This window comes from Protopterus annectens, chromosome 2.part2 (assembly GCF_019279795.1).
Source record: "Protopterus annectens isolate FY-2018-M chromosome 2.part2, PAN1.0, whole genome shotgun sequence".
Classification (NCBI taxonomy): domain Eukaryota; kingdom Metazoa; phylum Chordata; order Ceratodontiformes; family Protopteridae; genus Protopterus; species Protopterus annectens.
In genome coordinates this window covers 366,028,151-366,052,723 of record NC_056730.1, presented here as the reverse complement: position 1 = coordinate 366,052,723, position 24,573 = coordinate 366,028,151, and the positions used below count along the sequence as shown (strand labels likewise).

Below are 24,573 nucleotides of genomic sequence, written 5' to 3'. Positions count from 1 at the left end.
TGGGAAGAATGCACATGAGGATACTCCAGTGGCTACTATTCACACAGTGGTCTTATCAACAGCTTCTAATGTCACACAAGATTATTCTGACAAATGCTTGCAAAAAGGACCTTCACTGGTGGTTGAACAGCCACCAAGTTACTGTAGGACGCCCATTTATACTTCCCCCTCCCACAGCCACAGTGACCACGGATGCTTCCCTGATAGGGTGGGGAGGGGGATATTTCAGGGAAGAACTGTCCAAGGCACTTGGTCAGGCATGAAATCTCATTGGCACATCAATGTTTTAGAGTTGAGAGCGGTGTTTCTAGCGTTACAACACTTTCACAACTCTCTACCTCGAGAGACTATTGCAATACAGACAGACAATATGTCGGTAGTCTGGTACATCAACAAGCAAGGGGGAACCAAGTATTACCCCTTATGCTGAGAGGCCCTGAGACTTTGGCAGTGGGCGGTATCCACCGGGCGCTTTCTGATAGCAACGCACATACCCGGGTCATCCAGTGTCATAGCGGACAAACTGAGCAGAGCCATTCTGTTGCCCCACAAGTGGTCCCTCAAAGAATGAGTGGCGGAAAGGATATTCCGCAGATGGGGCCAGCCTTGCTGCGACCTTTTTGCATCCCCGATGAATGCCAAATGCAGAAGCTACTTTGCCCTGTACCCCCCACCGGGGGACAGCCCAAGGGACTCACTTGTACATGATTGGCCCTCTGGTCTCCTATATGCCTTCCCTCCAATCCCTCTGATTCCCAGATTCTTACAGAAAGCCAAAAGCCTGGGAAGGACTGTTATTCTAATAGCCCCATTTTGGCCTCGGCAGATATGGTTCCCCTTCCTACAGCAATACCAAGTGGAAGAACCTTGGGTTCTGGACCCAGTGCCAGACCTTCTGACTCATTTGTCGGGAATTCTTCATCTCTCACTTGTCTCCCTTAAACTGACAGCTTGGCTGCTCCACTTCCCAACCTAGCCAGGTCACATGATTTGTCTCCAGCGGTTCAACATATTTTAGTTTCCTCTCACAAAGTCTCCACCAGGAAACTTTATAATAGCAAGTGGAGGCGATTTGTTCATTGGGCTTCTCAGCATGGTATTGATCCCTATGTTGATCCTATTCCTAGTATTCTGGAATTCTTGACTTTGCTCTTTCACAACGGTGCTGCAGCTTCTACGATAAGGGTTCAATTAGCTGCCATATCTAACTTCCATGTGGGATGCAGTGGCTCAAACATTATGTCCCACAGATTATGTAAAGCCTTTTTGAAAGGGACTCATCGCCTTAGGCCACCTATCAGACATTCTGTTAGCACCAAATTCAGATTCCAGGGAGTATCTCAACTCATTCTTCCACCTTTTGAGGCTGCATCATCTTGTCTTTTGAAGTTCCTTTCTTGGAAGACAATTTTCCTAGTAGCTATTACTTTGGCTCGTAGAGTTTCTGAAATACAAGCACTTTCTATCAGGCCCCCATATCTAGTCTTTCACCCCGACAGAGTGTCTTTAAGAACAAATCCTACCTTTCATCCTAAGGTCTTCTTCGAGGCAAATTTGAACCAGTCTATTGACCTTCTTACTTTTTTCAGACATCATGCTAATAGAATGGAGTACATGTTACATAAGCTTGATGTTCACAGACAATTGAAGTTTTACTTGGACAGAACAAAAAATTTAGGAAATCTGATCAACTATCCATTTCCTATGCAGACAATAAGAAAGGTTTGTCGGTATCCAAAGTTACATTGTCCAAATGGATTACTGATTGTATAAAATTTGTATATTCTTCAGCTGAACAACCTTTAGAACATGAGGTGAAAGCTCATTCTACCAGGGCTGTTTCTACATCTTTAGCCCATGCAGCCCATCTACCTTTGGACATCATTTGTGCAGCTGCTACTTGGTCGAAACCTCATACGTTTATCACTCATTACAGAGTGGACAGGGCCTCCAGGGGCAGATCTTCCTTTGGTTCCACCATTCTCAGGAATGTACTCTCATGAGCTGCCCAGAATTAGGGTGCTTGGGATGCTACCCACGTGTAAAGAACAAACGGTGAGATTGAACAACTTCACATAAAGAAGTTATGTTCTTACCATAACGTTCCATGTGAGTGGTTCATCTCGCCTTTGTTTTTACACTCCCTCCCACCTTCCCCCTCCAGGTTATGGAAGAACGGGTATGACTGGTGGTCTGGTTGGTCTTGCTAATGTCCTTCTTTCCAACCAGATTACTGTTTAGCTATTGTAAATAGTTATGTACTTTGTACATTGTTTATAATTGGTTGCTTAGTGTGTTTGTTTCTTGCTGGTTCAGCAAACTAGATCTGGGGTTGGTAGGAGAGCATCATGGGATAGGGACTGTGCCTCGAGCTAACTCAAAGATCTTGAGCTTGGAAAGCGGCCTACTCGGAGCCGATGGATAGGCTCTGAACCCACGTGTAAAGAACAAAGGCGAGATGAACAACTCACATGGAACATTATGGTAAGAACATAACTTCTTTTTCTCCTTAAAGGCCTGCATCCAAAATCCCAGTCTCTCCTTGTTTCTTGCTCCCCCCCCCCTGTTTCAACATCATCCCTTTCCACCTTGAATTATAGATGTAATGTGATCCTATCTCGCCTACATTCTCTACAGATGGGTTCAGAGCCGACCCTCGGCTCCGACTCAGTCGCTATACAATAGAACGCAGTCTCTTATTGGCTGAGTTACCTCATATCCCAGGATGCACCACTACTGCTTCCCCAGATCTTGTTTGCCGCTTCTCCAGCATAGACGTGGTCTCGGACTTGGCTGAGCTAAGTGCCTTTTAGTCAATAATTTACTGTCAAAAATTTCGCTAAAACTGACCCAAAAGCTGTTTTAACAGCTACTTATTGTTGTATGACTGTGTAGTTAAAAAATTTTGTGGTAAAATTGTTTTATTTTTGGAGGTAAGTGATCCCGTTTAAGTTAGAGGGGCCTTGCCCTAGCCTACGCATTTTAGTCAGAGCTGATTAACAGCTACTCATTGTGTGACTGTGTAATTGAAAATTTTGTGGTAAAATTGTGTTATTTTTTGGTGCTAAGTGATCCCGTTTAACTTAGAGGGACCTTGCCCTAGACTACGTGTTTTAGTTTGAGTCTAGGCTATCTTGTGTCTAGTTTTTTCTTTTGAAGTCTTTGAAGTTTGGTGTTGAAGCCATGTCGAAGGAACATAGGCCATCAGGGTTCAAAAAATGTTCGAAATGCAATTATAAAATGTCCATTACGGACGATCATTCCTTATGTGTTTACTGTTTGAGGCCGAAACACCTCCAGGAATCCTGTAGCGTTTGCCACGCTTTTTCCTCTCGTGTGCTCCAAGAGAGGAAAAATAAGTTGATTTTGAAAGGGCTTATTACCCCTTCCTTTGAGGAAGCCCTATCTTCTTCTTCTTCCCCGTCGAGGAAGAAAAATCTTGCTCCGACCAGCCCGTCGGACCGGCAGCAAAAGTCAAGGCAGGCTTCTCCGCCGGCTCCACGGACTTCGGAGCCGAGGGCGGAACGGTCTGCCTCGATGTCTCCTGCCTCGACTCCTCTGGCTCCCGAGTCGAGAGCTCGGGTGTCGAGAGGCGAGTCATCTCCATCGGCTCCACTGCCTTCGGAGCCGATGAGGGTTGCCCGCTCAGACTCTTCCCCTTCGGTGCCGAAGTCCCCATTGGCTCCAAGTGAAATTGCAGTGGTAGTGGAATCTCCCTCGGCGCCGATACTTCTCAAAACCATACGGAGCCGGTCCCCCAGTCTTTCGGAGCTGGCGGAGAAGTCGACTTGGACCCGGTCGGTCTCTTCTCTGTCATCGAGGATGTCTGATTCGGATGTAGACAGGGTGCTTCAAAGGCTTTTTCAGTCTCCGGTCTTTCAAAAGTTGGTCTCGGTTCCAGCCCTGTCGGCTCCGGAGCCGGTTTCCCACCCGGCTATCTCGGTTCCTCCTCCAACAGCTTCGGCGCCATTGGAGTCGGTGTTGGTAGAGCCGGTGGAGGTTATTGGGTCGGTTCCGACCCTAACTCCAACCCGCCTTCGGTCGGGGTTGCACGCTGGACCTCCTCTGTCGGCCCCGGGGACGCCGACCGATCCTTTCAGTTCTGAGCCTCCCTCTCGGTGCGTCGGCGGCGGGAGTTCCGACTGCTGTTGTGGCCTTGGGGGTTGAACCATCCCAGGACTCTGGGGGTCCCGCCTTCAAGGCCATGAGGAGTGCCTTGGCCAAATCCTCTCTGGCCACTTCTACCATTTCACCACCACCTTCCCTTGGCACAGAGACTGGCTCCTTTGTAATCCCCCTGTCTCACGACAGTGGAGCCCTGGGGCCTGAGGCTACCCCCATCGGGGGTTCCCTTCTTCCTGGTGGTCCCTCCGAAGCGTCTTCGGAGGAACCTCCCAGGAAGAGACAGTGCAAGAGGAAGCACGTAGACTCCCCTGATGAGTCTCTCACCTCTGACACCGACCTCGATGATGCGGAAGGGTCCCCCAAGTCTTCCTCCGATGATGTATCCTTTGCGGACATCTTGGAGATCCTTAAGCAACGAGGCGACAGGCAGTCCAAACCCCCTTCTGCTGAGGAGTCGGTGTTCCTCGAGGCCTTCGGGGCTCAACCCTCCGCCTCCTGGGTGTCTCCGCCCTTCGATGAGCTTCTGGATTTGATCTCTCGAAGGGCGTGGGAACACCCGGACTCTGTTGAACCGGTGCCAGCTCGCCCCAATAAATTCCTTTCGGCACCCCCTGATAAGGACTTTCTTTCCAAAGGTGTGGCTGTAGATGCCTTGGTGGTGGCATCTGCCACCCAGCAAGATGTGGCAGAGGCTTCAACGTCCGTCCATCCTCCTAATAAGGAGTCTAGGAGCATGGATCGGTACGGGAAGCGCACCCTTACTTCAGCAACCTTTACATTAAGGTCTCTGAACTACTTGACGCATTTCACGAGATTGCAGAGAGATCTGGTCAAGGAGCTTTCGGATACTCTCTCCGGTAACTTACCTGAGCCGTTAGCCCAGACGGTTAACTCCCAGTTGGCTACCCTGTCCTCGTTATCCAACTCGTCCATGAGGCTCATTTCATATGCAGCCGAGGGAGCGAGCAGAGCAGCGGGCACAGGTGTTGCTTTACGGAGACAAGCCTGGCTACGCCTGTGTCACTTTGCGGAGGCCTTTAAGTCTTCCTTTGCTGACGCCCCCTTCGATGGGTCCTCTCTGTTTGGACCCAAGGTAAAGGACACTTTGACTCGCTGCGAACAGGAGGGTAAGACTTTAACTGCCGTAGGGGCCCGGTTTTCCACTCCCTTCAGACCTTATCCCAAGGCTCGAAGAGGAGGGAAAATGTGGTTCCGTAAATCTCAAAAGCCTTACTCGTCGCAGCAGAGCGATTCCCCTTCTAGAGGCAGAGGAGGTGGAAATTTTTCAGGGAGACGCCGTCCCAGAGGCGGCAGAGGCCCCCGCAACACTGGAGACCGCGAGTCCTTTTGTGGCTCCTCCTCCTTCCAGCATCCCTGAAGGAGTGCCCGACTGTGCAGCTCTGGAGCCAGTCGGGGGTCGTTTTTCGAGGCACCTAAAGGCCTGGGAAAGTATCACTCAGGACCAGTGGGTGCTTCGAATCATCGCCGGAGGTTACACCATTCCCTTTTCTCAACCCCCCACCATCCCAAAGAATCCCGGACCCGCCACCCAGTCAACGGGATCTGGCAGCCAGCGAAATTTCGAAGCTGCTTCAAAAAGGAGTCATCCAACCTGTCCCCGCAGATCAGGCCAGATCAGGGACTTACTCAAGATTCTTTTTGGTACCAAAAAAGACCGGGGACTTCAGGCCCATTTTGGATCTCAGCAGGTTAAACCGATCAGTGAAAAAGTCCAGATTCCAGATGGTCATCTTGCAATCCATTCTCCCGCTTTTGGAGAAGAATGTTTGGATGTGCTCCATAGATCTCAAAGACGCCTATTATCACATTCTGATAGATCTGGCGTCAAGGAGACACTTGCGCTTCAGCCTAGGAGACAGTCTTTTCCAGTTCTGTGCACTGCCCTTTGGTCTCACCACAGCCCCCAGGGTGTTCACCAAATGTTTGGCAGTGGTGACTGCTCACCTGAGGAGTCTAGGATTCCAGGTGTTTCCGTACCTAGACGACTGGCTCCTAACTGCCACCTCCAGGCATCTACTCTTAAAAACTCTAGCAGCCAGTATCTCCCTAGGCAACTCCTTAGGAATCACCTTCAATTGGACAAACTCCGTATTGCTGCCATCACAGCGTATTCTGTTTATTTGTGCAGAAATGGACTCAAGGCAGATGCGAGTCTATCTTCCTGCGGAAAGGATAGCAACACTGCAGTCTCAGGTTCAGGTGTTACTCCTCAGACGTCACGCTCCAGCGAGAATGGTCCTGCAGCTGTTGGGTTCCATGTCAGCCACCATTCTTCTCGTCCCCTTGGCAAGGTTGCATATGAGGATACTCCAGTGGCTCCTCTCAGTCCAGTGGTCTTATCAAGACCTTCCCCTCAGTCACCACGTATTGATCACAGAGATGTGCAAACAGGATCTTCGTTGGTGGCTTCTTTCCTCCAACCTGGATCAGGGGCGACCCTTTGTTCCCCATCCCCCTCGGCCACGTTGACTACGGACGCCTCCCAGACAGGGTGGGGGGGACATTATCTGGACAGGTCGGTCCAAGGCATGTGGCACTCCGACGAGAGTCTTCTCCACATCAATATCCTGGAAATGAGGGTGGTGCTTTTAACGTTGCAAGCACTGCACGATCACCTCCCCCAGGGTACGATTGCCATTCAGTCTGACAACATGTCAGTAGTCTGGTACTTGAACAAGCAAGGAGGGACCAGGTCTTACCCCCTTTGCAGAGAGGCCATGAAGGTATGGGATTGGGCGATTGCTACCAAACGTTTTCTAGTAGCAACACACATTCCGGGGAGATCCAATGTGATAGCCGACAGACTGAGCAGGACTATTCTCTCCCCTCACGAATGGTCCTTGAACGACAGAGTGGTGACACAGATTTTCAAGAGATGGGGAGCTCCATGTTGCGATCTTTTTGCAACTCCCCTCAACGCAAAATGCCAGCAGTTCTTCTCTCTCACCCCAGTTCCGGGGGAGATTCCCAAAGATGCTCTGGTCCAAGCTTGGCCCCCTGGTCTGCTATACGCCTTTTTACCGGTTCCTCTTCTCCCCAAGGTGATTCAAAAGGCGATTCACTTGGAAAGCAAAATGATTCTAATCGCCCCATACTGGCCTCGACAAGTCTGGTTCCCCTTTCTTCACAAATATGCATTGGAGGGTCCCTGGTTCCTGGACCAAGTTCTGGACCTCTTGACGCATCAGTCAGGACAGCTCCATCAGTCCCTTCATTCATTGAGGCTAGCAGCTTGGCTTACTCCTCTTCCGACAGTAGTCTGGAGCCATTCTTTCGACCCTGAAGTCATGCATATTTTGTCCTCAGCCCACAAGACTTCTTCTAAAAAGATGTATAGCAGTAAATGGAAGAGGTTTGCTATTTGGGCCCAACTCCGAGGATTAGACCCTATGACAGCCTCGGTGTCAGAGGTTCTGAAGTTTTTAACTTCCCTGTTCAACCAGGGTTGTTCGGTGTCTACCATCAAAGTTCAATTGGCGGCTATTTCCAATTTTCACAAGAGCGTAAAACCACCTTTAATGAGCAACAAGTTGTGTAAAGCCTTTATTAAAGGAGCTTGGCTTCTACGGCACCCTATATCTCATCCCGCCCAACCGTGGGACCTTAACGTAGTGTTAGGTGCATTAACCGCACCTCCCTTTGAGCCAGCAGCAACCTGTGACTTAAAATTTCTTTCTTGGAAGACTGCCCTTTTAGTTGCTATCACATCAGCTAGGCGAGTTTCAGAACTTCAAGCCTTATGTATCACACCACCATACCTGGTATTTCACAAGGATAGAGTATCTCTTAGACCAAACCCATCCTTCATACCAAAGGTTTGTTCTAACTTTTGTTTGCAACAATCACTGGAGTTACCGTTTTTTTTCCCTAAGTATTCAAACAGAGCTGAGTATACCTTTCACAGCTTAGATGTACACAGGCAATTACGTTTCTGTTTGGATAGGACACACCAAGCACGAAAAACAGATCAACTGTTTGTGTCCTTTTCGGACAGTAAATTGGGCAAAGCCGTCACGAAAGTCACTATTGCCAAATGGATCAGAGACTGTATCAGTCATATCTATCGCATTTCAAATAAAGAGCTTACAGTTCCAGTGAAAGCTCATTCTACCAGGGCTATGGCCACCTCGGCAGCCTTTCATTCCAAGCTCTCTATTAATGACATCTGTGCGGCTGCTACGTGGTCTTCTCTACACACCTTTATTTCTCATTACAAATTGGATGTGGCATCTAGGGGTCAAGCTTCCTTCGGTTCCACGGTTCTCCAGACCGTTTTCCAGTGAGCCACCCAGGAATTAGGTGCTAGGGACGCTGTCCCATCTGTAGAGAATGTAGGCGAGATAGGATCACATTACATCTTTTAGTTATGTACTTACATAAGCTTAGATGTATGGGATCCATCTCGCCTACATTCCTAATAACCCACCCTCCTTCCCCCTGCCTTGTAGGCCAGAAGAGACCGGACGATCCGAATTCAACTGTTTCCTCTCTGGAAACACCTGGCAATGTTATAACAACAGTCTATGTGTGTGTGCATGTGTGCAGACAAACAAGATCTGGGGAAGCAGTAGTGGTGCATCCTGGGATATGAGGTAACTCAGTCAATAAGAGACTGCGTTCTATTGTATAGCGGCCGAGTCGGAGCCGAGGGTCGGCTCCAAACCCATCTGTAGAGAATGTAGGCGAGATGGATCCCATACATCTAAAGTTATGGTAAGTACATAATTAAAAGTTTTCTGTTTTGCTATGTTTAGGAGTCTTACCTCGTTAGCTTTGAAATACTCCTTCAAACTGGGTAATCCCAATCTGCCCTGTTCTACTGGAAGAGTCAGCTTATCCCACTTGACTCTTGCCTTCTTCCCTCCCAGATAAAGTCCTTCAGCTGTTTATTAATTGCTGTCCACAACTTCTCCTCTGTTTGGTCAAAATATGCCTGACCTGTGTATAAGACTAAAGGTCCTGAAAACATTTTGACTGCTTGTATCTCAGTATCCATATCCATATAACAAAGCTTCCATTTTCTCATTTTTTGTATTATCTTCTTAGTTAGTTCCCACATATCCTTAGCTGCCACACCAGAATAATTTTTAATCCATATTTCTAAATATTTCATTTTATCTTATCCCCTTAAATATGGATATTGCTGAGTCAGTTAATGTGTGGGTACATAATTTACCACTATCTCCTTTGTTTTAGCTTCATTAATGTATTCTGAAAAGATTTGAAACTGTCTCAAAATGCCCCACAACATTGTAATGTCTCTTTCTGGTTTTGTCAGGTATAAAATAATATCATCTGCAAATAGAGACAGCTTTTCTTGACTACCACACCAATTATATCCTTGAATTTCTGAGTCTCTTATTTTCTTTGCCAGTGATTCTAAATATAATGCAAGTAACAAAGGGGAAAGAGGACACCCCTGCCTGGTTCCTTTACTCAAGTAGAAATTGTCAGAGAGGACCCCACGCACTTTGATTTTCACCTCTGATCCCTCATTGGCTGTTGGAACATGATGGTGCCTTGTATGGCAGTGGCCTCTCTGGCTCCCAATGCACTTTTTGTTTTCATGTTGTGCCGTGTGAATCTTTTGATGTGGTGAGAACGCTTTTGTTGTCAAGCGAGTAGATGTGTCACGATGAAAATTTTGGTGGTGTCATAATATGAAATAGTGCCTGTTGTTGCCTGTTTTTCTGATGAAATAGCATGGAGCGGTGGAAGTCGGGCCTCCAATGGTGATCCAAACTGATGTGGAGGGCGGGAAACAGAATTTCGCTTTGGTTTGAAAATGGAATCCTTGAATGTGACAGTGGGTTAGAGTGATGGAAAAGAAGGAGACTGTTTGGATGGTGGTCTGCGAGGGTTGGTGGTGTCAGCAGAAAGGAAAGACTTGGTGGTTGTTAGTGATGGTGTGGCCAGTTGGGCCTGCAAGTAGAGGTGATTGAAAGACTGTTTTTGGAAGATGGTCAGAAGGAAGAACGTTGGACTGAATGATGCTAGGGGGTGATCAGGACTGCAGGTAGCGGCGGTTGGATGGTTATTGGTGATGAGAGGAGGTCATATAAAAGGACTGTTTATATAATGTTGATGGAGATGCACTGATGGCAGCAGATGTATCGTGCGTGTTTATAGCTTCTAATCTTTGGTTGGCTCTTCACTGTTGTGTCATTGCTGTTTACTGTTATATGTATCTGTGTTCTGCTGTTATTTGTGCATGAGTTTGGAGGAATGTAATTTTGTTCAGCTGTACTTTGGTATGGTTAAATGACAATAAAGCTTGCTTTGCTTTGCTCATATATCCTCTTAATCTACATCATAATGTTCTCAGGAAATGCAAATACTTCCATTGCTTTGTTCATAAAGTCCCAGCTTACTCTGTCAAATGCTTTCTCTGCATCAAGACCCACCAACAACAATGGTATCTTATTACATTCCGTTTCCCTCTGCATCATCAGTGTTTTTTTAATGTTGCCAATGTTTGCCTCCCCTCCACAAAACCACATTGATCCATATTTATCAATTTTGGCATTACCTTTGTCATTCTTTAGCCATCGTAGACATGAACACTTTATAATCATGGCTTAGTATTGAAATGGGCCTGTATGAAGCTGGGTCTAATAGATCTTTACCCTCTTTAGGTATTACAGCTACCACTGCTTTCTTCCAGGATGTTGGTACCTCTCCTCTTAAAATACTGTTAAAACCTTCCAGATGTTTATCAGTTATTTCCTCCTAGCTTCCATATTTCTACGGGAATACCCTCTATTCCTGGGTACTTTCCTGTAGATTGGTTGTATTTCATAATTTTAATTTCATCTCCTCCTGTCTTGACCACTGATAATTGAGCCTCATCTGCCTCTAACCTTGGCATATTTAATTCTTCCATAAACATTTCCATTTGTATCTTTTCTTGATTTCCATATTTCTCTGCTTTATACAGACGTTCATAGCATTTCTTTAAATATTTCTAATGCCACTAGAGGATCTCGTTTCCTTCCTTCTTATAATCTGCCTAAGCTTGACAACAGCCCTTTCTACTTTCTGTTGCCCGAGTCATTGTGCTAAAACTTTTTGTGGTATGGTTTTATTATTAAAAAAACAGTTGCTTAACAGAAATCTTTCTAAACTTTTGCATATTCTCGAGGTAATCCCTTAATGTGAAGTTGTTCTATCTCGCCTTCATTCTCACTGATGGGTTCAGAGCCGATCCTCGGCTCCGACTCGGCCAAATACAAAAGCTCAAGATCTTCAAGCAGCTCGTGGCCTCCATTTCCCATGATGCAGTGGTGCTTCCCTCAGATCTTGTTTGCCGCTGCAACATATCGGGAGTTCTTCGACAGCTCTGGCCAGTATTATTGAAAATGTCTTTATATTTCTCAATAGATATTATATTCCTGGATATTTTTCTATAGCTCTTGCTGTTTTCTTAGTTTCTAGTGAGTGTTAGATAGTTAAAGCTTAGAGAGTGCATTATTGGTTCTATTAGTGGCCTTTGTTTTCTAGACTGATTTATAACAACTCGTTTGAGTTAGAGAGTTTAGTCAAAATTTTTTCTCCCTATCCTTTTACTGTGTGCTTTAGAGAGCATGTTAAGTTTGAGCCCGTTTTATTTATTTATTTATTTATTTTAGGGCAGTAGTGCTTTTTTCTGTGTGCTGTAGTGTTAGAAATTGTAGAACTTAGAGCCCTGTTGTTTGTTAGGGCTGTCTTATACATATATAGTATTGTGTGCCTTTCATAGCTAGTCATATAATGTGTGCTGTAGTGTTTAAATATTGTAGAGTTAAAGCCCTGTTTTTTTATTGAGACTATTCTATATTTCTATATATGTATATATATATATATATATATATATATATATATATATATATATATATATATATATATATATAGGATTGTGTGTTTTTCCCGTAGTCAATCATATAGTGTGCTTTGCCTGTTAATTGTTACTTTATTGTACAGCCATGTTTCAAGAAAAAGCTAAGTCTGGTTTCAAAAAGTGTCCCAAATGTGGACAAAAGATATCTATTACAGATGGTCATACAGAGTGTGTTTATTGTTTAGGTGAGGTTCACCTTCAGGAGAATTGTGCCATCCGTCATTCGTTTAGCTCTCATGTTATCCACGAACGTAGGAGCAAATTAATAGCCAGGGGATTATTGAAGTCTTCTTTTCAGGAATCCTTGGATAAGGACAAACCTGCAAAATCATCCAAGACATTGTCTTCTAGCTCATCTTCTGGGTCAGAGCCAAAAAAGTGCTCATCGACATCTATACCTAGTCGGACTACCACTTCGGCTCCATTGCCCACAGAACCGGAGGTGGTGGTTGTTAGTAGGAGCCAGTCCCCAGTATTGGAGCCAGTATCCCCTACTCTAAAGTCTCCAGTCCTGCAGTCAGTGGCCTCTTCTATAGCTTCTTCCCGGTCCTCAAGACTGTCCAATAAGGATGTTTATCGAGTGGTGCAGAGGGGGCGGCCACAGTGGTGCAGCGGTTAGCGTTGTCGCCTGACAGCAAGAGGATCTCCGGTTCGATTCTCTGCTGGGGTGCCTTCTGTGCACGGAGTCTGCATGTCCTCCCTCTGGTTGTGTGGGTTTTCTCCGGTTTCCTCCCACATCCTAAAGACATGCTGTAGGTGGATTGGACACACTAAATTGGCCCTAGGCATGAGTGAGTGCCTTCCGTGGAAGGTTGGGCGCCAGGCTGGCAACTCAACACCGTAAAACTCCACTGCCAATCATGAGCAGACAGGTGATCTGCTGTGGCGACCTCTAACCGGGAAAAGCCAAAAGAAGAAGAAGAAGATTGAGTGGTGCAGATGCTTCTGCAGACCCAGGTGCTACAAAAATTCTGTTGGGGCCGACTCTTGGGGCTTCGGAACCAAGGACCCAACCCATTTCTACTGTTCCTCCTCCAATTCGATCTGAAGTTTCAGAGATGGACTGTTCAGAACCGATAATTGTGGAACCGCTGGAGCCAGCACCCCTTCCAGGGCTATCGGTTCCGACTACTTTGACTTCTTCGGTGCCAACCTTAGAGTCTAGGAGCCGACACTCACCGGTTGGGTCCAGAGAGGATAGTCGTAACAACCTTTCAGTTCTGACTTTGCCTCTTGGGGGCTCGGCTCGGGTGAGTTCGGCACCTACCTAAGGCTCAGAGCCCACCACTTCAGTGCTGCAGAGTCTGTTTCTGTGGATCCAGGGGTTTCCTCAGATCAGAGCTGGGGGGCCTTTGATGCCATGATGAGAGCATTGTCCCCTTGGGCATCCACATCATTGGTACTGGCAACCTCCTGCCGTAAAGCTCCTACGTCTGTCTCTGCTTCACTGATCCCTCAAAAGTGTAGAGACCCAGAGCCTCAGGTTGCCCTATTGGGTGAACCCTGCTTATCCGGGGCCTCCCCAGAAGCTCCCACTGAGGAGGTTCCCAGGAAGAGGCTTTGCAAGAAGAAGCATCTGGATTCCCCACAGGAATCCATCACATCGGTTACTGACTTAGATGAGTCAGAAGGGTCCCCACAGACCCCCACTGAAGATATCTCTTTCACTGATATCTTGGAAATATTGAAACAGAGGGGTGGCCGGAAGCCCAGTAACCCTACTGATGATGAGTCAGTACTCTTGAATGCTTTTGGGTCTCAACCCTCCACCTCTTGGGTGACTCCACCTTTTGATGAGCTGGTAGACCTTCTTTCTCGAAAGATGTGGGAGTACCCGGATACCATGGAACCTGTCCCTTGGAGGCTTAACAAATTCATAATGTCCCCCCCCCCCCAGGACAAGGCTTTCATTACCAAAGGAGTACCCGTTGATGCTACGGTGATGGCGGCAGCCACCAAAAAGGAGTTGTCAGAGACCTCTATATCTGTTCATCCTCCTAGGATCCTCCTCTAGGTTCATGGACAGATATGGAAAGTGCATGTTAAGTTCAGCAGCCTTTGCTCTTCGATCCCTGATCTATCTTACACATTTTACTAGACTACACAAAGATCTCCATAAGGAGTTGGGAGATACTCTACAGGGTGCAGCAGCTGCGGCGGTCTCAGACAAGGTAACTTCCCAGCTTGCTACCCTAAATTCCCTTATAAACTCTTCCATGCATCTGATTTTATATGCAGCTGATGGAACGAGCAGGACAACGGGTACAGGAATTGCTCTTAGGAGATGCTCCTGGATGTGCTTATATTCCTTTGTGGAGCCCTGTAAGTCATCTTTTGCTAATACCCCTTTATTGGTTCATCCCTTTTTGGATCAAAAGTGAATGAAACACTTAGCAGGTGTGAGCAAGATGGAAAGACTCTGCCTGCTGTAGGAGTCCGTTTTTCCACCCCTACCAGACCTTATCCTAAAGGTCGAAAAAGTGGGAAAATGTGGTTCCTTAAATCCCAGGGAGCTTTGACACACATGGTGAACCCCCCTCTACAGGCAGAGGAGGGGGCAGTAATAGAAGATGCCATCCACATGGCAGAGGGGACCCACAAAATCCAGAGGACAAGGATCAGTTCTTTGGAAAGCCCTATCAGCGCTCATGAAAGGAGGCCCGTCTGTCCATCTCTGGAGGCAGGCAGGGGATGCTTATCTTTGTACCCAGTCACCTGGCTAAAAATCACAAAAGACTATTGGGTACAATGCGTACTATCCAGAGGATAATCCATTCCCTTTGCCACCCCACCACCACTTGTGAAAAAAATCCTGGGCATCCCACCCAGTCGCAGGGAACAGGCAGCCATAGAAATTACAAGGTTGCTAGAAAAAAAAGTCATCCAACCAGTCCCAGCAGACCAGAGAAGATCCGGAACTTACTCAAGGTTCTTTTTAGTTCCAAAGAAAACAGGGGACTGGAGACCCATTTTGGATCTCAACAGATTGAACAAATTTGTCAAAAAAACAAACCTCTGGATGGTCACGCTACAGTCTATACTTCCCGTTCTAGAGAATGACAATTGGATTTGCTCAATAGATCTCCAGGATGCATACTACCACATAAAGATAACCAGACCATCCAGGGCTCATCTGTGCTTTCAGCTGGGAATCAGTCACTTTCAGTTTAGAGCTCTGCCCTTTGGTCTTACTACAGCCCCCAAAGTGTTCACCAAATGCATGGCAGTAGTCATGGCTCATTGGAGACGTTTAGGATTCCAGGTGTTTCCATACTTAGATGACTGGCTCCTCACCACCATTACCAAGCATCAACTCATACAAGCAAGAGATATGACCTTAGATCTTTGCAGTCGATTGGGAATTACCATAAACTCAGAAAAATCTGTCATATTGCCATCCAAATGTACTGTTTTTATAGGAGCAGATTTCGACACAGTTTCCATGACTGTAAAGCTTCCAACGGAAGAGTTGGGACCCTTCAACAACAAGTTCTCAACCTCATTTCCAAACAAAAAGCCCCTGCTTCAACAGTGCTCAAGTTATTAGGGACCATGGTGGTAGCCATGATTGCCATTCCATTCGATCGAATGCCTATGCAGATACTGCAGTGGCTCCTATTCACACAATAGTCCTTTCAAGAACTTCCAATGTCTCGTGATTATGATAATGAATTCATGCAAGAAGGATCTTCACTGGTGGATGAGTTCTCTACAAGTAACAATAGGATGTCCCTTTGTTCTACACACTCCTGTTGCCACTGTGACCACGGATGCTTCCCTGAAAGGGTGGGGGGGGGGCATTTTCAGGGAAAGACAGCCCAAGGCACATGGGAGATTCATGAGGCTCATCTGCATATCAATGTCCTAGAGATGAAAGTGGTACTTCTGGCGTTGCAGTCCTTTCAAGGCTTTCTTCCTCTAGGGACTATTGCAATACAGACGGACAACATGTCAGTGGTCTGGTACATAAACAAGGAGGAAGCAGATCCTACCCCCTATGTCAAGAGGCCATGAGAGTATGGCAGTGGGCAGTATCCACCCAGCACTTTCTGGTAGCAATGCACATCCTGGGGAGATCCAGTGTGATAGTAGACAAGTTGAGCAGAGCAATTCTATTGCATCACGAGTGGTCCCTGAAGGAAGAAGTAGCTGAAAGGATGTCCTGCAGATGAGGCCAGCCTTGCTGCAACCGTTTTGCAACCCCCACCAACACCAAATGCAGCAACTACTTTGCCCTAATCCCCAACCCGGGGAACACCCCAAGGGATGCACTTGTACACAGTTGGCCCCCAGGTCTTCTTTATGCTTTTCCCCCATTTCCTGTAATGCTTAAATTCCTACAGAAAGCCAGGACTCTGGGATTGAGGACCAATTGTCATTCTAATAACCCCTTATTGACCTCAAAAAATTTGGTTCCCCTTTCTTCAGCCTCATCTACTGGAAGAGAACCATAGATCCTGGACCCGGTTCCACATCTTCTGATTCATTCATCAGGGGCTCTTCATCCTGCACTTCATACCCTCAGATTGACAGCTTGGCTGCTCCAATTCCAAGAATAGCCAGGTTCCACAGTCTCTCACCTGCAGCTCAGAGCATCCAAGTCTCCTTTCATAAATCATCTACCAGGAAGCTGTACCTTAGCAAATGGAAAAGGTTTTCCATACGGGCATCCCAAAACAATGTTGACCCATATTTGGCTTTGATTTCATCCATTTTAGAGTTTCTGACCAAGCTATTTAATGAAGGGCGGCTGCAGCAACCATTAGGGTTCAGTTGGCAGCAATTTCTAATTTTCATATTGGCTATCCAGGGGACTTCTGTCATGTGCCATAGACTTTCTAAAGCCTTCCTTATAGGTACTATTCATTTGAGGCCACCTGTTAGATCCCCAGCTGCACCATGGAACCTAAATTTTGTTCTTTCCCAAATCATCTCACCCCCTTTTTGAACCAGCATCATCCTGTGACTTGAAATACTTATCATGGAAAACCATCTTTCTAGTAGCTATTACTACCACTCAAAGGGTCTCAAAATTACATGCCTTGTCCATCAAACCCCCATGCTTAATTTTTTCACGACGACAGACTCTCGCTGAGAACAAATCCTTCATTTCTACCTAAGGTTTGTACTGAAACAAACCTCAACCAGACTATAGAATTACCTGTGTTTTTCCCCAAATATACTAACAAGATGGAACATATGCTTCCCAAACTTGACGTCCATAGGCAGCTTCGATTCTATTTAAACAGGAATAAGGACTTCAGAAAATCAGAATAACTTTTTGTCTCCTTTTCATATTCAAAGAAGGGTACTCCGGAGGTAAAAAACACTTTGTCAGAAAGGTTGTCAGATTGCATTTCCTTTACATATAGCTCTGGGCATATGCCACTAAATCCTAAAGTTAAGGCCCACTCAACTAGAGCTGTTTCCACACCTTCAGCCTTTCTGGCAAGACTACCTATAGATGCCATTTGTGCAGCAGCCAAGTGGTCTTCACTTCATACCTTTATCACTCATTACAAATTGTATAAGGTCTCCAGGGACAAGGGCCTTCTTTGGTTCCATGGTTCTGAGGAATATACTTCCCTGAGCCACCCAAGAAAATGGTGCTTGGGACGCTAACCCATCAGTGAGAATGAAGGCAAGATAGAACAACTTCACATAAAGAAGTTATGTACTCACCATAACGTTCCATGTGAGCTGTTCATCTTGCCTTCATTCTTACATCCCACTCACTAACCCCCTACCAAGAATTTCTTGAAGGCCGGGAAGTTGAGACAAATCTTGGTGATAATTTGTCCTTATCTACTGTATTATTATTTTTCATACCAAGGTAGTTTAGATATCAGTATAGTTGGCTGCAAACAAGATCTGAGGGAAGCACCTGCATCATGGGATAGGGAGTAGGCCACGAGCTGCTTGAATACCTCAAGCTTTTGTATTTGGCCGAGTCGGAGCTGAGAATCAGCTCTGAACCCATCAGTGAGAATGAAGGTGAGATGAACAACTCACATGGAACATTATTTTAGGATTCTGCAGTTGATCCTCTTTTTCTGAGATTCCCCTATTCCCTTTAAATAATTCTTGTTACTTCTTAATTATAGCTCCCATTCTTTTATTTCCACCTATTTTTAAACTCCACCTTAATTTTATCCTCCTCCCCCAGCTGTATTTTCAGAAGAAATTTCTATTCTCTCTAATAGCTCCTGAATAACCTCCACCACCAATTTCTTTCTTTTCAACAGATAGGTGGGAAAGAGCCAGTGTCTCATTTTTATTTCATTACCCTTTGTTTTTATTTTAGTTGTTATTGGCACATGATCTGAAGTAGTTGTTATGTGTGTATCAAGACCTTCAATTAAATGCACATATTCCTGTAAAATGTAAATTCTGTCTTGCCTAGCCCAGTTTTTATATCTTGGGGAATAATATGTAAATTCACTCCAAACTCCTATTACTGAATTCACAACTTTCATGCCAACTTTTTCATAAATTTCTTCAAAAAATCTACCCTCCTTTGTTATACTTTCCATTCTGTGCCCCCAGACACATCTTCACTGTTGCAAATCAAATTCCAGTCCCCACCTATAAGTAACACCCTTGCTGAAAACTGATTATATTTCTCCCAGAATTTTCTTAAGCTCCATTATTTCAGTTTTAGGTGGAATATAAGTACATGTCAGTGTAGTCCTCCTCCTTTACCTGTAGCGCCTTAGCACTACTAACCTGTCATTATTATCTTTTTTTATCCTCTGCTATCACTATTGGAGCTCCTCTTGCAATTAATATAAGTACTGTTTTCCTTTGTCACAGGCACTCCACTGAATAAACATCCTGAAAACATTTCTTTAGCAAATTCACATGTTCAGTTTTTTCTAAGTGTGTCTCCTGTAGCATAGCTGTTTGCAATCTACATTTGAATGAAGTGTTCACTACTCTTTCTTTTTTTTTTGTATTTATCTGTGATTCCATTGACATTTACAGACATTACAGAAAGCATCATTGCATTATAAAGTTATTACTCCCACCTTTTATGTATAATACCTTTTTTGTTAAATGTCTAGTTCCAGCTTTAGTGTTACATGCATACTCTGTTTGACAGGCTGAATTTTTATATAGTTTTTTGTCATATCTATTTGAGCCTATGTCCCATCTTACAAAACTTTTTTGTTCTATTGAAAGCCCTCAAACAAAAAAAAATTAACACACCCCCAATACCTATTAACATAATACTAGCACACAAAACTATGTACACCTTCAGATACTGAAGTTTTACCATCCTAATAGGAACAAAAGTCCCAAAATGACAGCCACACTTACAGACTTGAGTTAACCTAAAAGGAAGGTTAAACACGCAAAGAAGCATGGTGCAGCCTGTGCGTCTACTAAGTACTAATTCAGTTAATCTTTTCTTTGTAGCTGTCCCAGGTGTTTTTTTCTTCAGCCAATCATTCTCTGCCAGCCTGTAACCAGTTTCTCTTTATCATATTGTCTCCATGGAAATGAGAACCAGGCAGCTAGTTTCTCTTTATCAGATTGTATCCATGGAAACATGAAATCCAGCTGCAGACTTGCTACTGAGCATACAAGTATTTGCTAGAAAAAAGCCTCATAGTATTCACTATTCTTTTTCATTTACTTGCTTACTCGTAAAACTTGTTACTAAATTAATCTAAGGTCCTTAATCCAGTCATTGTCCCGTGCAAGAATGAAAAAAGCACATTCATTTTTCTTTTGTAATGCTCTTTTAACCAGGATTTTTTCATTGCATTGCCTAAGTTTCTTAAAACTGAACAAGAAGAAAGAGAGAAGGGAGAAAGAAAATAAACGCAACACCTGTTTACAGTCCCCATTACACGTAAAAGTAACTGAGAAAACTTTACTTTATAGCATGCAAAGAAAACCATACAACAGAAAAGTAGTGGTAGTAAGAAAAAAATGTCATTACTCACAGTTAACTTTCTCCCTCCTCTTTCTCTCCCCAAGGCATTTTTGAGGATTAATGACATATGAAGTATGGCATTTGCTTTACAGTCCCCACAAGTCCAACATATTCTGAAAAAGTCCAATATTTCCAGATTTTCTTCTGTCATATTTCATACATATAATTTTTGCTTTGTAATCCCACAGTTTTACTGGTTTTATTACTGTTCTCCATCTCCCAAATCCTGCCTCTGCTTCATTTCCAACATACTGTTGATTTCTTCTAGTCAGCTCTCATGCTCCCTTCCTTCGCTCTAACATTTTCCAGTTAAACAGTGGAAAAAGTTTCACAGGTACAGTCTCTATGTGGTCTTTATTACCGGAAAAACAAGAAGCAGAATCTCTCTCATTTTCACAGCTCACTTTTTGTTGGACAAACTTTTGTATTTCCTCCATAGTATGTACTTCATTAAAAAATTATTTTGTCCTTCCACGGAAGAATACTTTGAAGACAGCTGGGTACAGCAGTTTGAATCTCACACTTGCGTCTTGACATTCCCTGAATAGTGGAATACATTTACCTCTCTTCTTCCTGGTGTGCAATGAGCAATCATTATCCACAAACACTCTGCTGTCGCCAACTTTTAGTACTTTGTCCTTTTGCCACGGTTTTGTCAAAATCAACTCCTTCTGCTGATAGGATTGCATGTGTACTATTAAAGGTCTAGGTTGCTTTCTCATAGCCAGGTTTCGAGTATACACACAGCGTGCCCTTTCAACTAACAGTTCCTGTTGTGGAATACCAGTCCAGTTGCTTGTTTGTGCTTTCATAAAATTAAGCAGTCTGTTCCTTCTAGCTTCTCTGGTTGTTGTGTCTTTCGGCTTTTCCCAGTTAGGGATCGCCACAGCGGAACTCTGGTCCGCTAATGATTGGCAGTTGATTTTTACATGCTGAGTTGCCAGCCCTAACGCACAACCTTCAACGAAGGTACGCCCATTCACGCATATCTCCACGCAGAAGATGCTCTAGCTGAGAGTTGAACCAGTCAGCGTCTTACTGTGAGGCGACAACGCTACCGCAGCACCACCACCATGGATAAATTAAGTTGTTGTTTTGTCCTTCGGCTTTTCGTGGTTAGGGGTCACCACAGTGGAACTCTGGTCTGCTAATGATTGGCAGTAGATTTTTACGTGCCGACTTGCCGGGCCTGACGCATAACCTTCAACGAAGGAACGCCCATTACGCATGTCGCCACACAGAAGACACTCTGAGACTCGAACGGGGCAGTGTCTTACTGTGAGGCGACAACGCTACTGAAAATCTCAGTTTTTCTCTATGTGCTCTGTCCTCTAATTCTATTTTTGAAACCTCTCTTCCTGAGCAGTCTCATATTCAACCAGCCTTTTCTTCATTTCGACCTCTGATTTTTTTCAGCTTTATCACCTCATTTGAATATTTGTATGAAGCTTCTTCTATTTTTTAAAGCCTTTTGTTCTTTGTGTTTATATATTCCATCACTGTTTGTTTATTTTAACCAAATCTGTGTGCAGTTGTCATATCTTCCTGTAGGTTACTGGAATTCATGTCTGGAGGCTGCATTGCTTTTTGCTGAACAGCTGCAGAACTTTCCCCTGTCAGTGTTTCTTCCTTACTTTTTGTAGCTGATTTTTTTTCCCAGGTCCTCTGTATTTCTTTTTTCCTGGCATCCAGGCAGTACAACACGTAACTAGCCAGTTACTGAAAGTTACCCATAAACACAAGTGTACTGACCTTCTCTGCTGAGTTTCTATTTTCACACTGGGAGAGCTAGAATTAAGCTGTTATTCAGTGTGCCCTTTGCCTAGTCTTTTGAACCATGAACGATCCAACCCTCTTTGACCTCCTGCTCCTTTGCAGAACAAATGGTACCTCAGATACCTGGTTAAAGGAACTAAACCTTCATCCAGGTCGAGGCAGAGAAATCTTGACCAATGGAGTATGAACCTATGAACCTATGAACCTATCAACAGGTAAATAAAGCATGGTGGCATGATAGATTCATATCCCAACATATCCCTCACTTGTAGAACAAACTTCCACTATGTCACTCAGAGCAGCACCATTGCCACCTTCATGGTAAGTCTAGGTAATTGAATGGACAGCCTCAAATTCTTCCAGGTCTTTCTTGTTTTGTCCTCCTTGAGGCTGGAGGGAATTTTTAGAAAGGAGTTTTGGCTATGCTTGTAATGGTCTGCAGACTGATTGCCTAGCACTTGCCTATGAGCCTGTGAATCTATACCATATGACATCAGTTATCAGTCAGTTCTGCATAATGGTTAAGTTAATGAACTGATGCATTCTTTGTCCTGTAAATCTGAGTTTGATTTCTACAGCCTTCCTTTACTTTTTCAGTAATTCTGTAGAAGTAAGCTATGTAAAAAAACAGCAGTTATATCAGTGTTAGTAAAAGGAGCTGTGTGTGTAATGGATCTTACCTAGATATTAGAATATGAAGAGTTAATCATTAATTCTTCTAGTGCTAATGTGACTTTTTTGTTTTGTTTTTACAGGGCCATTTTATGCTGAGATGATCCAGAACTTGCTTTTGCCAGTCCTACAAAACAAGGAGTGTAATTTGGTCCGTTATGATGTTATCCATGCATTGCCCAACACAGCTAATTCACTGATAGGTCGGGCAGCACACATTGCGGTGCTAGATTCTGAAATATTTTTAGAGAAATTTTTTCTTGTTGCTGGCCTTAAATATTTTCAGTAGGAGTTGAGTCAGTGTAAGAAAAATAGCTATTACCTCATAAAAGAATGAAACACAAAGTGTGTAATAATTAAGTATTAGTTGCCTCTGAGTTTTAAAATATATTTATACTTTTTATATGGAAGGTAAATTATATTACCGTGCTTAAATGTTTGTCACATTCATGGTTTGTTAGGTTATACATGGTTGTGCAATACTTCATTTCTAAATGTTATTTTACTGTCACTTTTTTCTTATTTAGTTTATGTAATTTCAGGATTGGCCTTTTTAAGTATCAACTTCAGACTCATTTTGTGTAATCCTTTAAAGTATTTCTGTGCTGTAATGAACATATTCATAGACAGAGACCAGAGGTGTCCAAACAAAAGCTAATTTAAGATTTTTTAATCTATTTTCTTCTCTTTTTTCTTTATTTAACAGATTATGTTTTAAAGTGTTTAACTGGAAATGCAAACAAAGCTGCTAAATGAAAATGTACATTTTCAGAACTACTACATCTGTCTGTCTGATGCTTATTATTCAGTGGAATGACCAAGCAGTTGCTTATATGTCACTGTCACTAGAAGTTTGAAACTTCATTTATTTTTTTTTTTTCTACAAAAAAAATGAATCACTAGATGTGCGTTTTACTTGGGGTGGGATTTCTATTGATATGAATAACATTTAATAAGCACAGATGTTTATATTATTGAAATTCCTGTTTTAAAAATTATGGTGCATACAGTACTGGAAAAAGTGGCTTTTTGAATGTAGTTTATATTTAATGCTGCCTTGAAATAGCCTTGGGTTGAAGGAGGACATTATTTAATAAAATGTTTAAGAAAAAAATATTTGGACTAGGCATGCAGAAGCACATTTAAAACATTTGTTCCCTTGTATACAGAAACAACGAACTTTAGTAAAATTACAAGTTTTGGGCAAAAGTCAATATTCATATTTCTAACATTTGTATATTTTAAATGTTTTTTTTTTTTTTAAGTTTAAAGATGGCTTATGGGTTGTTGCAGTGCATTACCATGTATAACAGCAACTGGAATAAAATAACTTTTAAATATTTTGATACAAAATGTCATCTTATATTTGTTTTATCTTGGCCATGTATTAATCTTGTTGACAAAAAGGCTTTTCCTTTTTATTTGATATTGTATTTCATGAACAATGCAATGATGGGATGTCATTTCTACTGTTACCAGACATACTTTAATTTTGCTAAGATGTACTATATAACTAATGCATGCACTTATTTCTTCTCTATTTTCAAAACTATAGTATTTGCTATAAAATCATGGGACAGTTAAAAAAAACTGAAATGTCTTACTGGGGTGAATAACTGTATATATTTATTGTCATATAGTAAAGATTGTACAGATTTGTATGACTTATGCACAGAAAAACTGAGGGTGTGGTTCCTTTTCCTTTCAATCCTAGTGCAGATTTGAATGTGCTTTGTACCAAATTTAATATGTGAAAATCTTGGATGCTTTGCTTTTTAATTTTCATGTTTGTGAATTATTTTGCTGATTGTATTTAAAAACCTTGTGTTGTTTTACTGACCTTGTTACAAAACAAATATATATATTGTTTTCTAAGATGATGTAGTGTGGTTTGTTATGAAAGACCTACCATACTGATTGAAAAGATTACATATAACAACATGTTCTTGCTGTATCTCAGCAAGGCACAAGGGTCCCAGAATGGAAAATCTTGGGTTATTGCTGCAAGATGTGTGTTGGAATATGCTTGAGATGAATGTGTTTTGCACTTCTTTGCCCCCCTCTACTGTCTGTCACTCAAATGTCCTCCCATATCCAATTAGTTTATTAATTCCCCATCAGCAGGACGAGGATCAGCTGTGAGGAGCCATCATTCAGACAT

At 43.5% G+C, this 24,573-nt stretch overlaps 1 protein-coding gene across 1 annotated transcript in view; it reads left to right on the top strand.

The window, feature by feature from the left end:
* FAM135A (family with sequence similarity 135 member A) overlaps positions 1-24,298 on the top strand; it is a 1,678,755-nt gene extending 1,654,457 nt beyond the window's left edge. The window contains exon 21 of the mRNA XM_044063901.1: positions 22,496-24,298. Coding sequence (XP_043919836.1) covers positions 22,496-22,701 — 206 coding nt within the window. The 3' untranslated portion in view covers positions 22,702-24,298. The remainder of the gene's footprint in view (positions 1-22,495) is intronic.
* The last annotated feature ends 275 nt before the right edge of the window (positions 24,299-24,573 follow it).